We start from the raw sequence: 13,561 nt of genomic DNA, 5'->3' as shown, positions 1-13,561 counted from the left end.
TTCTTCAGACGTAATGTGTGCAATGTCAGTCCCTGTCCCTGGTAGATACTATTGTCATAGGATAGTATAAGCGAGAGAAAGCCTTATGTAAGCCTTGGAGGTTTTTTATACACAATCAGCCAATTGTGCTTCTTCCTTTAAAAATAATTAAAGAAGCATGAATTTATTCATGAACAGCAGAGAAGAATTTATTCATGAACAGCATCTGTAGCAATATTTAAAATACATAAAACATTAACATCTAGTTATAATAATAATAATCGTCTCTTTCAGTTTTTGAGGTCTTGTCCATTCCAGGGCCTGCCAGGCCATTGATGTCCTTTGTCACTAGTCCCCACGGCCACCGGTGGGCAGAACTGGAGGGAGAGGAGGCTCTCAGCTTGGAGGAGTCAGGGAAGGGATTCAGTCTCATCTTTCCCTTGGTCCGAATCTTTGCTCTCTGTACAGAGTACCACCTTCTCACACCAATCTGTCTTTACTTCTCAGCTTCATGTACTCTGTCTCCAGCTTTCCACATCAGTTAGACTTCACCAGTCTGCACTCTCCTCGTGTCTACCTGATTTCCTCTGGCTTCTCGTGGAGCTTAGAATGGCAGGTGTAAAACTTACCACTTTGAACCCTGGGAGCCCTTGATGAGTATGTGCCCTTTTCTGTTCCCATACACTGAGTTGTTCTTAACTTGGAGACACTCCACCAACAGTTTTATATACAAGAGCCCCTCTTTACTTTCCAAGCAAAAAGGGAAAAAAAAAAATCACAAAGCATTATCCTCTTCATTGTGCTCCCTTCCACACTCATTTACTATTGTTTCATTTTGTAGTTATGACATCCTCATGCTCCTCCTTTAAAATAAAGAAATTACAGTTTTATGAGCCCTATTTCCAGCAACTGCAAATAACAGGCTTAAGAAATAAATGGTATTTATTTAAAAATGGATATATTAGCATGCTTTCCTTTTTAAAGATTCATGTATCTTTAATATTATATTTTCAAAGTAATGTCTAAGGAATAAGCGGCTAAAGAAAATAAGCATCTGGTTCCAATGTGATCCATTTCTCACTAGGCCTTAACTGTTGTTTGATTATTCCAAGTCATAATCTTTTCTACTGAACTGACTAAACTATGCCAATGTAACTTATCCTGCTTGCTAAACTTACAGACAAAAATTCCTTTCTGAGGTTTCAGGCTGGTTTCTCATTTATCCTGCAGGCTCTCCTCACTTGCCGGAAGCTTTCCTCTTAGAATCAAGGAATTATTTTGTCTTTACAGGAAGGGCTTGAATTTGCTCTTCTTTTTCTTTCTCCTCCTTACATCTAACCGTAAAGAAGTAATCTGCTTTCTGCTTAACAAATAAGAGCGACTGCATCATTTCAACTGCTACTAAATCTGTTTTAAAATTGGAATATAATGGATTCTTTCTTCAACTAAAGTTACTTGCAATTATCTCTCACCATAATTAGATGGAAGGGAGCTTTGATGATGGAATGAATACTAGGCTCAGAAACAAAGACCCGATTGCACACCCAGCCTTGTTACTAGCTTATAGCAGTGAGCAGAAGTTACTCAGCTTCTCTGAACCTCAGTTCCTCATTTATAATCCAGAGACAATTAAATTAGATATTTAATTCAAGTGGATTTTATAAAGATTTAATGGGATGCTGCCTGGCACTTAATTTCTTCACTGCATAGAAAACATATTAACATTTACTAAAGGGCTTATACAAACTATTAAAAACATTAAGCCCCCTGTTGGTAGGTTAAAAAAAAGGATGTGAATTCACGATTAACCAAATTACAAGAAACAAACGTTTGGGAGAATGTTTATTAAACAAACGTTTGGGAGAATGTTATTAAACAAACGTTTGGGAGAATGTTTAAACTCATAGCAATTAAATAAATTCAAAGAGCATGAGATGTCATTTCCTTTTATTAAATTAGTACTAATTTTTTTAAAAAAAGATAGGATGCTGGTGGCATTACCAGTTGGTACAGCTCATTGGAAAAAATATGTATCAAATTAGATTAATACTCATACATTTCAATCTAATAATCTCATTTCTGGGACTCTATCCTAAGGGAATATTCTAAAAATTGAAAAAAATTATAAACACGATAGTAACTACTTCATTATTACTTTTTTTTTTTTTTTTTTTTTTTTGCGGTACGTGGGCCTCTCAGTGTTGTGGCCTCTCCCGTTGCGGAGCACAGTCTCCGGACGCGCAGGCTCAGCGCCCATGGCTCACGGGCCCAGCCGCTCCGCGGCATGTGGGATCTTCCCAGACCGGGGCACGAACCCGTGTCCCCCTCATTGGCAGGCGGACTCCCAACCACTGCGCCACCAGGGAAGCCCCATTATTACTTTTGATATTAACAAACCTGGGAACAACTTAAATTTGTAATAGATTGTTATGATGGACTGTTTTGCAGCTATTAAAATAAGAATAAAGACTTACTGAGCAGCACCTAAAAATGTTTATTATGATATAAAAAATATGCACATGTGATAATCAATATGAGAAAAATGCATCTTAAAACCATATGGAAATAGACCCACATAGTAATAATATTAGAGTCTTTGGGGAAACAGGAAAAAAATAATGCACTTAATTTCTTCACTGCGTAAAAAACATATTAACATTTACTAAAGGGCTTATACAAACTATTAAAAAAATTAAGTCTCTGTTGGTAGGTTAAAAAAAAAGGACGTGAATTCACAGTTAACCAAATTACAAGAAACAAACAGACGCTCTCTGTTTTCCTCTTTCTCCAAATCTTTTGTAAGATACTGTTAATTTTAAGATTAAAATTAGAGTTATAATCTAATGTATTCAGTCTGAAAAAAATCTTTGTCCAGTGCCTCTTATGTGTCTGGGAAATTTGTTATAGCAATTCTGGGTTTTAAAAATGCCAGAATTTTTTCTCGTTATTTACTCCAGGGCAATAAAAAAAACAAAAAATTGTGCTTAGTGGACTATTTAGAATAAGTACTTCATATACAAGCTAAGATTTCAGGTGCTGTTATGTGTAACCTAAGCATTTTATGCCAGACTGTCAGCCCAACCCGTGTTAAATATAACGGTGTTGTGTCTCACTGTAGCCGTCTGCTTCGGGACTCATTCCAAAATTAACTTACCAGCTTACTCAGGTCATTCCACTGAGGAAAATGGGATCACAGTGATATATTAGCCATAACATCAGTGTGAACAAGACTTTGAATAACGCATCTCAGAGCGACACTCTAGGTAACTGGATTGGAGTAAGCTACACAAGGTCATTGGCAAAGTATTGTGGCATTATTTTAGTCGAAATTTTTAGTGAAAGAATGATAGAGTCACTCGTAGCTGTAAGAAAGAGTTTGAAAGATCACTTGCACACGTTGCCCAGTTTCCCCCAGTGGTAACATTTTACAGAACTATGGTACTGGGGTATTGACATGGTGCAGTCCTCCCATCTTACTCAGATTTCCCTGGTTGTATGTGTACTCCTTTGCGTATGTGTGTGCAAGTGTATGACGTTCTGTGTAATTGTATACCTGGGTCTGTTTGTGCATCCACCACAGTCAAGACACTGAACAGTTCCGTTGGCACCAGGATCCCTCCTGTTGTCCTTTTATAATCACACCCTCCCTCCTCTCACCATCCCCAACCCCTGGTAACCACTACCTTGTCCTCTGTTTGTGAAATTTTGTCATTTCAAAAATGTTGTATAAATGGAACTTTACAGTACATAACCTTTTGAGCCTAGCGTAACTCCCTGGTGAATCTTCCAAGTTGTTGCATGTATCAACAATTCGCTGCTTGTTAGTGTGGAGTAGGTATCCACGGTGTGGATGTACCACCCTTAAGCATCCATCTGGGCTGATTCCAGGTTTTGGCTCTTAAAATGATTCTGCCATGAACATTCATGTACAGCTGTTTGTGTGAACATAAAGTTTTCATTTCTCTGGGATAAAGGTCCAAGACTGCAGTTGCTGGGTCATACAGTAATTATGTACATGTTTAGTTTTTAAAGACTGCCAAACTGTTTTCTAGAATGTCTATCCTGTTTTATAGGCATACTCCAAGCAATGCGTGGGAGATTTCTTCTTTACCAGCTTATTCTGAAGTCAAATTTGTGACAATTTTCTTTACCTGAACCAAATAAGTTTGCTAAACATGCCCATGTTAAGTAGATTTAGAAAAGAAAACTATATCAGGGCATATCAGAAGCTCTTCCCTCCCACCCCACCCCACCCCCCAAAAAAACCATTCTCTCAACTCTTACTAGACTAGCTTTACACAGTGGGTCAGTTTGAGAGATTTGGCCCCTTCAGTCTCTAGATAGCTCAGTCCTCCTTTTGTAGATGTTGGGCCCGATCTATATCAATATCAAGATACTGGTCTAGACGTAATTTGTTTCTTTCTCCCTTGTTTTGACAATCTTGTTGTCTTCTAGAAAAAAAAATGTTTTTTTTAAAGGACTCTTGGATACCCTAGACCAGCGTCTTCATTTTGCAGTGGCCAGAAATGAAGGCACTGGATTAGGAGTTAGAAGAACTGTGTTTGAGTCGTTCCTCTAATTAGCTGTGCCACTGTAAATACATCAGTTACCTTCTCTAAGTTCGCTCAGCTGGGCAAAATGCTCTCCAACTCTAGCGCTTATCAGAATCACCTGGAGGACCTACAGGAGACCCGTTGCTGGGCCCCGCCCCTGGAGTTTCTGGTTGAGCAGGTCTAGAATGTAGGAGGATTTGTATGAGGATTTGAGTTCCCAGGGGATGCCATTAAGTCTCGTCCAGTGGAATAGAGCTTACTTTATTTTTTATTTGCCCTAGTGTCTGGGTCTCAACATATGTTTGAACGAACAAAGGAATTGTAATGCATGGCATATTTGCCCATTTACAAGACAATTTATGTCAGGTAATAATAAATGCTGTTTAAATGAATGAATGGAAGTGAAAAAAGAGCGAATCTTCATTCTTAACAGCCTTTGACAAAGACCTCAGGGACAGTATTATTAGTAAACACTGGGTAATAGTTCCATTGTTTGCATGTGTACCTAGTTGTCTCTATAATATCTTCATCATTAGGTTAAAAATTTAAGTTTCTTGAAAGAAACAAATGACTCTGGTTATTTGGTTAAATGTATTGCTTTTTATAGTTTCTCAGAATTCCTAGTATTAAGGACTGTTGAATACATATTATTGACTGCCTGAATTGACTAAAATAAACATTAGATTTGCCTGTATTAAAAAAAAAAAAAAAAAAAGTCTGGTCCAGAGATGACACCTTGAGGACCCAGGCCAGATTATGCCAAAGTCCTCTGGGCCCAACAGTTAGTAACATCCCCTCACTTATCCACACCCCCCCGCAACGCCCCCAAAAAACCCGTCAAGTTTGCTTTCTGGTGGAATAAGTTATGCATTTATCCTTTTTTATTTTTTTTAAGTGACCCAGATATATAGCAGAATATAATACAGTCATTAAAAATATCATAGAAGAATATTCACTGTCATGGGAAGATTACCACAATATATCATTAAGTTAAAAAGAAGCTACATATTACAAAACAGCATATGCAGAAATGTCCAGTTATACATAGAAAGTAAATCTAAAAAGATACATCCAAAACGCTTAATAGTAGTTACTCTGAATAATGAAGTTGCAAAAATTTTATTTTCCTCTTTCTGTGCGTTTCTCATTTCGTCTGTACCTAATATATTTATAGATCAGTTATGAAAACGAAAAATTACAATGAGCAATACAAGTCTTGATTTCTCTAAGTTTTAATCATTACAGTTAAGAACTTGTTGAATACCAACCAACACAAATAAGGCTCTTCAGGTATGAGATAAAATTGTCCAGGAGGGTTTACAGAGGCAGCTACGACCTTCCTTAGCCCTTTCCCGAAAAAGTGTGGGAGCTCACTTTGTGCCGTTCTCCTTACTTGACAGAATTCTGCACTTACGTGCCTGAATAGTCCCGGCCCCAGGAACACTCGTTACAGCATCTCATCACTGCCTGCGTGATGTTTCCACAGAGCTTTTCCACTGTTCAGCAGTGGGATCCACAGCCACAGCCTCCCAAGCTAGTCCCTCCTCCCTCCTTGACAGCGGGTTGGAAAGTGTTTTACATGGATGAGGCTAGTCTCTCCTTTGGTTGCGTCTCTGTTAGAAAAATTAATATATACAGCTAAAACAGGAATTTTAAAATATCACTGAGATAAACCTATTTAGATGCCAGAAACCAGCTCTCTGCTATGGAAAGCTCTTTTGTCCCCCACGTGGGTTCGTGTCCCCTCCTGGAATTTCTAACTGTCCTGCTGTCCCAAGTACATTGTCTTCTTCAACACCTATGCTTCTCAACATTATGATAGATCAGGATGAGCATGACTTCCTTGAAATATTATTTGTTGAAATGGTTTTGCTACTAAAAATGTCAATGAATTGATACTGTAGGAAAACACTCCATTTCTGGACTCTAGTGACTCCGTTTCTGAATAAACTTGTTTGATCAGAGGCATGTTGCCGGTAGGGCAGTGCAGGGGTGATTTTCATACCACCACTCCTGTCCAGAGCTGCAGTGGTACCACTGCCTTTCTGCCACGTTCCCTCGTGTACGTTCCCATAGGAATGAGAAACTAAAAGGACTTTCTGATTTATGAGTGACAGTGTATTTATTGTGGTGGTACTGTTTAACGTTATACCTTTTAACACCCACCCATATTGGCATCATAGAATTTCCTTTAACAAATATGTTTTGTGCTTGAGAAAATATATTTTTATGTAACACCTAAAGACTGTTGCCATATAATGTTTGCCCCATGGGCTTGCTATCATTAGCGAGGTTGGTGGGTTTGCCTTATATAACCAGGAGCTTCAGGCAACTGCATCAGAAGGGCTTGTTCACCACAGTGCTGTTGTAATAGCACCATCCAACACCAGCAATGCTTCCACAACCCCATTACTCTGAAAGGGGTGCTGAGAAGCTTACATCCAGAACTTTCTTGCTTTGTTGAAGAATAGGCTCAGGACCCAGGAATTGCTGCTTTTGTCCATGTGTCCAGCCCCATCTGGAGAGGAAGAGGCATCGGTCGTCTTTACCCCACTCACATCTATGTCTTCTGGTACTTCACACGCTGCCCTCCGCTAGAAAGCATAGCTGTGCTTTGCTTCACTGGTTCCCGCTAGATGAAAATCACAAGCTTTTGATTGACCTGTAAATTATCCTAGTGCATCCATGGCCTAAATAAAATACAAGGTAAGGGTTTAAATCCCTTTAAAGACACTGATCCTATTTGCTTTTTTCCCACTTTCTAAAGGCTTTTACAGAATTTGAGTTGGAAGGCCGCGCTGGTGTTTCCTTGGTCTAGTATTTCTGTCCACATATAAGTGTGTGGACAGTGTCCACACAGGCGTTGTCATTTTAGTGGGATAAGATCTTCTTCCTCATTGTATTGCTTCTCCCATCTTTGGTCCTTTGTTCCTTCATTCCTGTTTGCTAGTAGTTCCTTTAGCAAAGCCAGCATCTTTTAGTGGGAACAAAGTATATCCCACTCAGTGCCATGCCAGGTTTTATTGTCTCTCCTTGCCAACACACTATTCATAATTAGAGTAATAACTGCCTTGTTCGGGCTACTGCTTCAGAAATCGCACTTCCTTTCATAACCCAAGAATGATCCTTTTTCTGCCAGCAGGCATTAGGCGTCCGTCTTAGACTTATTCCAACCTATTAGAATCATCTCATGACTTGACTCTCCCCAACTCGCATGTTAGTGCCACGAGGGAATGCCTTCTCACTGTGGTCTGTGACTGGACAGTCACAGGCACATAGATGGTACTTAATCATCGAATGAATCGAGTGAATGAAGACAGCCTGCCAGCCCAGAGAGAGGACAATCTTATACTATTTATTCAACACAAAGAGTGGAGTCCAGGTGTCATCAGCACAGGCCTGATTGATGCTGAATTAGTGAGTTAGTAAATGGTTTGTACCCCATTGTGATTTAAGACTCGAAACAAATAATATGCTTGAAAAGGTCATTTTCTTTTATTATTTTTATATTTACATTGTATATTTTATTTTGTAAATGAAGTTTGAGCCTAGAAACTGGATTTTGTAATATAAAGTATAAACTTTTTTGCCATGCCATAACATTTATTCCAGACATAACTTTGAACAGGAGCCGTATCTAGACAAAAATATATATTTAAGGAATAGTTTTAAATATTTATTTTTTTAAGTCTACAGTACCCTTTAAAAGGAACATTTGTGTATGGCTATGCTACTTATTCTAAAGAGACTTTTCTAAAGCTCACAATTATTATGAAACTCACAGTTTCCAGTATTGTACAGTTTTATCTGTCTTGTTTAGTGTACCTCAAAGCATTTATGTAGGATTTTTTTTTAATGTTAATTTTATCTTGTGCAGTCTGCCTTGACAGCATGTCTTTTTATTGATTGAAATTCCAGCTCTATGTTGAGAAATAGAATTTCATAGTATAATTTTGTTAACTAAGATAACGAGAACATTCAAAAGTGTTTAACATATTTGCGCAATTGTACAGAAGCATTATAAACTGAACATTTGGTCAGCCGTTACAGCAGCCTGGCCCTGTTTATGGTAGTTTAAGAAGATTGTTTTTAGATGGTGACTCAAAGCAGAGGCATTATTTTTAGACATTTTCATTCTCTCTCCCCTTTTCCTTTCCCAAGTGTCCAAATCCAGGAGGAGAGAACAGAGAGAGTCAAATGTTACAGCCAACTCCAGAGTCCTGTCTTCCCTGGTTTCTAATAATTATTTATACTTCTGTAACTATCTATTCCAGGAATGTAACAACGGAGCCTGAAGCTGTAGCTGTACTCATAGACTCTGCAAAGCTTTAAAACTTCTTACTTTGGGGAATAAAACTAAAAAGATGAAATACAGAGATTCTTCTCAGTGTAGTAGAACAAAATAAAATTATCCTGTCTTAAAATAAATGACAGTTAGGGAAAGCAATTTTTCCTGTCATGGACAAAAGCTAGGGAACACAAAATCAACATCTGAAATATGTTAACTCACAGTGTTTTAAATAAAAAGAAGCTAAAATGCATCGTACAATACCTGTTCCCAAGCATGATTGCAGTTTCTTGTTATTAAGTCCTGCAAAACACATAGTGTCCTTGGCAGGCGGCACTATAAAAAAGAACGATGGAAAAAAGAAAAGACGTATTAGGTCAACTTAAATTTCTTTTCTTTTTTGCTGGGGACTCCATTTTGCATTATTTGTTTTAATGAGCTCAGCCTCATGTAGTTTTCTCCATCCTGTGTCCATATTCACAGGCATACCAAAGAAAATAAATCTTTCATATTTGAGACAATAATGAGGATTAAAAGTCCCCCAACCTGTGCAGTTTTATCTTGATCATCTATCTGTAAACTTACCAGGGGAAAAAGCATGGATTAGAAATCAAAATTTCTTCCTAAAACCACCATTGCCACTTACTAGCTTTGCATCCTGAGCGAGCCACTTAGTTTTTCTGAGCTTCTGTTTCTTCATTTGTAAAACAAAGTTTCGAATGCCTGCGTTACCTAAATCACCAGACTGTGCTGAGGATGAAAAGAGTTAAAATAGGAAAGTGTTTTACAGGTTTCAGGTAGGTCCTGTTATAATTCCCATTTTGCAGACAAGGAAAGGCTGAGAGAGGTTAACAAGCTTGTCGAAGGTCACAGAGAGATCGAATTCTAAATTTCAGCATTTTCAAGCACTGGCAGTGTTGATGTTTTGAGACTGAGAGTTCTTTCTTATGGGGAGCTGTCCTGCACATAACTGGTCGTTTAGCAGCATCCCTACCTCTCTACCCACTAGATGCCATTAGCATCCCCCAAGTTGTGCCAACCAAAAATATCTCCAGGGACTCCCCTGGTGGTCCAGTGGTTGGGACTCCGGGCTTCCACTTCAGGGGGCTTGGGTTTGATCCCTGGTCTGGGAACTAAGATCCCACATGCTGTGACACAAAAAAAAAAATCTCCAGACACTACCAAATGACCCCTGGTGGGCGAAATTGTCCCAAGGAGAGAACCACCGGTCTGTATGGTTCCAGAGCCAAAGTTCTTAACCATTTTTAGGATGACATTTATCATCATCAGTTATTCTAAGTAGTTCCTGGTTGGAATACTCCATGACACAGCAGTTTTCAGAATTCAAAAAGAGATAACTGGGTTTTATTCATCGTCTTTGTGTCTCTGAGTATCAGCAGTGGTATTGGCATCTTGGGAATCTCCCTGTAAACTGTTCTTGAAGAAGCAGAATGTCCCCACGGGGATGCTAACCACCGTGAGCAAGAAGTCAGACTCAGTGACCCCCGAAGTCCCCTTCCCTGGAATTCTGTGATCATTCCCTAAAGGGCCCAGCTGGTCTGTCTTCAACAGCCCCTTCTCATCAGAATATTCATGGGCTCCTAATGTCTGTCATCTGAGAGGCCAGGGAGGGAAACACAAGTATTTTCATAAGCATTCTCTCATTTACTCTTCACAATAAGCCCTTGAGGTTTGCATCCGTTGTCCATAAGAAGGAGTGAGCTCACATCCTTCTACTCTCCTATCTTGTCCCCTCCGCATTCCATGTTTATATTTTGTTTAGGAATCTTAACCTCTCTTCTGTGCCTGCTCCTTCAACTTTGTTCTCATTGCAGAACTTGATGTAAAAACTCAGCGGGAAGTTGATATGGAAACTCAGCAGGGGCCTTTCTCACCAGCACTGTATGAAGAGTAACATCCTTCTGAATTACTCAACATAAAGCAGATGGCTTTTGCCCTGCACGACTCTTCACTTTTCCTATCCCCTTAACAGGGATCATTAAATACATACCTCCTTCAACTGCGTTTGGGGACTTAAGTACCAAATGTCCAAGAGTAGAATGTTTTGCTTCTGCTGCTCACTCTTTCCCCCCAGAAAAGGCCTGGGACGAGCTTTCTAACTGCCCCGTGTTTCTCCATCTTTATCTCTAACCTACATTCCACTCTCTTCCTGGTGCTGGCAACTTCCCAATTTATTATCACCCCTGAACTCTGAGCTAGAATTTTCTAAGTGTTTATGATTGACTTTATTATGTTTGTTTCTCCTTTAGCTAAAACTCTTGAGAAATTCGATGCATTGGATCTGGACCTTATTAAATATAGTCTGAAAATATTTTGTACCTAAGCCTGTATGAATTAAAATGTTTTAAAACAACCGAGTTTTAAGATAAATTGCTGCTGGCAAGCCCAATAAATATGATGCAATTAAAAGCATTGGCATGACCCGAAGAGAGACTGATATAATTACCAATCGTAATGAGAAACTGGAATTGCCCAGGAGTCTTCGGGATTTGGAATAATGCTCATGGAAGACTCAAAGCAGCCGTTTGAACCAATGGGAAAGAGAACTGGGTTACTTCACGGCAATACAACTTGAGTGTCAATTTAAACTCCTTTTTTCCCTTTAAAATGCATGTGAATTATTTTAACTACTGTATGGTTCATTAAAAAAGGACTAAATCTGCTCCTGCCGTGAAATGGCAACGTCTGGCCCGACTAAGAGTCGTTTTTCTTTGTAGACCTGTGAGCATCCTTACCGAGCAGACTTACCTGATTCAGGTTTGATGTGTACTCAGCCATTTCATCACATTCTATAAGGAAAGCACTGTGGGTTTTTCTTCCTTTTCCAGGTGGCCTTTTTGAAGATGTAACTGCGGGAGCTGACACATTCCTCTCCACAGCACGGGGCGCACCGGCAGCCAGCCGTCGGCCCAGTGGGCAACAATTACAGAGACAAGAACCCAGCTACAGAATGAGAACAGGGCATCACAGTTCTGAGTTTACCTGCCTGCATATATTCTCTAAGAGAAGAGTTAACTTGAAACCTTTGAAAAACCAAGGCTGTGAAGAAAGTCATAGTAGCAGGTTGAGAGATAAGTATAGAATTTACGTCTCTATTTCCCACCGAGAGGAGTATTCAAATATGTGCTGTGTCAGCACCACCTGGAGAGAGAGAGCTGGTGGAGACCCATCTGTCCTGTGCGGAATGCGGCAAGGGGCTTCACTGGTGGAATTGAATGCTAGCTGCTGCAAATCTTAGGACATACACTTTCAGAGAACTTTGCAGGCTCGTATAAAAACATTGTTTTAGAAGAAAATATGGAATTTTGTATACCTTATTCAGAGGAGATGCTCAGTAAATAAATGTTTGTTGAATGCATGATTATCAAATTAAAGGGTTTCCCGTTTATGCAAACCTGTGTGTGTTCCTTTTGTTCTTTATTTCCTTTACCAAATACTGCTTCAGAACAATACATATACCTCACTGACATCCTGTTACAGAGTTGTCTGAGCCCTTGTGTGCCAGAGCAGGTGGTGAGGAAACCACTGAATGAGAATGACAGAGCTGGAGGGGGTCCTTCAGGGCATAGGCCTCGCCCCTCATTTTACAGAGAAGGTTTCAGACTTGTTGGTAATCATACAGTAGGAGCAACTCTGGGACTGGAGCCAAGCAGATCCTCCCTGCCCACTCCTCAAGGGAGGACAGTCTCTGGATTTGCAGCTATATCTGCTTCTCATCAAGCCTGTTTGTTACCAAACTCAGGTTCAGCTGCTCGCCGCTTGAAAGCCAATACTCCAGAGACGAGTGTTGGTTGGAACGGAAAAGCTGTTTTATTCAGGAGGCCAGCAACCTGGGGAGATGGCGGACTTGTGGCCAAAAACGAACTCCAAAGATTCTGCTCAACCACGGAAGTTTTTAAAGGGAGAATCATTTGGGGAGGGGGTCTGAGTCTTCATTTTCTTCTAGAGTGTGCAGACTTTCTTCCGATTGGCTGTTGGTGAGGTAACAGGGCGGTGCTCCAAGAATCTTGCGCTCAACCTGAAGTTACCATCCTCCACTTGGATGGGGGGGTCTTAGTTCCTGCAGAAGATATTGTTATGTGTATCCCTTGAGGAGGAACCAGGACCCTGATTTAATCACTGCACTATTGTTTCTTGACTCATCCTTAGTTTCTGCATTCCTTCCCTTCTCGGATTAGCAACTGTTTGAAGCTGCCCTTTGGAACTCAGGGAAGGTCTAGGAGGCTGAATGAAGCCTATTTCCTACAAACAAGAAATCGGGGACATGGAAAGGAGTTGTACCCAGGAGGGTCCTCCTTTGTTTTGTATTGGCATTAATCCAACCCTACAGACCACCTAATGCCTCTTTACTCATAAAGAGTAAATCTGTCCCCTGATTTCCTAACACCCTTAACATAGGGGTCACTGGCGTTGTGATTTAGTGAACCTTTCATGAGTTCTTCTTCCGTGTAGTTTTAACCAAAACACAGGTCCTACCAGCAGAGCAGTGGTTAATGCTCCTAATTCTGTGGCTGGTGAACGGACATAGGAAGAAAACCCCTCCGGCTGATCCTGCAGGGTCATTTTATTAAGCACAGTTTGAAACGTTAAAGTTCTGAGTATTATGTCCAAGACTCACAGCCATAAGGGAGAGCTGGTTTGACATCACTGAAGCTACTAAACTCCCAAACACCTTGCTGACTTTTGGCGCTTTTGATTTCTGTCTGTCAGTACAGAGCAG

At 40.0% G+C, this 13,561-nt stretch overlaps 1 protein-coding gene across 1 annotated transcript in view; it reads left to right on the top strand.

Moving 5' to 3' along the window:
- UBE3D (ubiquitin protein ligase E3D) overlaps nt 1-12,218 on the top strand; it is a 162,391-nt gene extending 150,173 nt beyond the window's left edge. The window contains exon 10 of the mRNA XM_030859388.2: nt 11,670-12,218. Coding sequence (XP_030715248.2) covers nt 11,670-11,690 — 21 coding nt within the window. The 3' untranslated portion in view covers nt 11,691-12,218. The remainder of the gene's footprint in view (nt 1-11,669) is intronic.
- The last annotated feature ends 1,343 nt before the right edge of the window (nt 12,219-13,561 follow it).

Source organism: Globicephala melas, chromosome 14 (assembly GCF_963455315.2).
Source record: "Globicephala melas chromosome 14, mGloMel1.2, whole genome shotgun sequence".
Taxonomy (NCBI): Eukaryota; Metazoa; Chordata; class Mammalia; order Artiodactyla; family Delphinidae; genus Globicephala; species Globicephala melas.
This window is presented reverse-complemented; position numbering and strand designations above follow the sequence as displayed.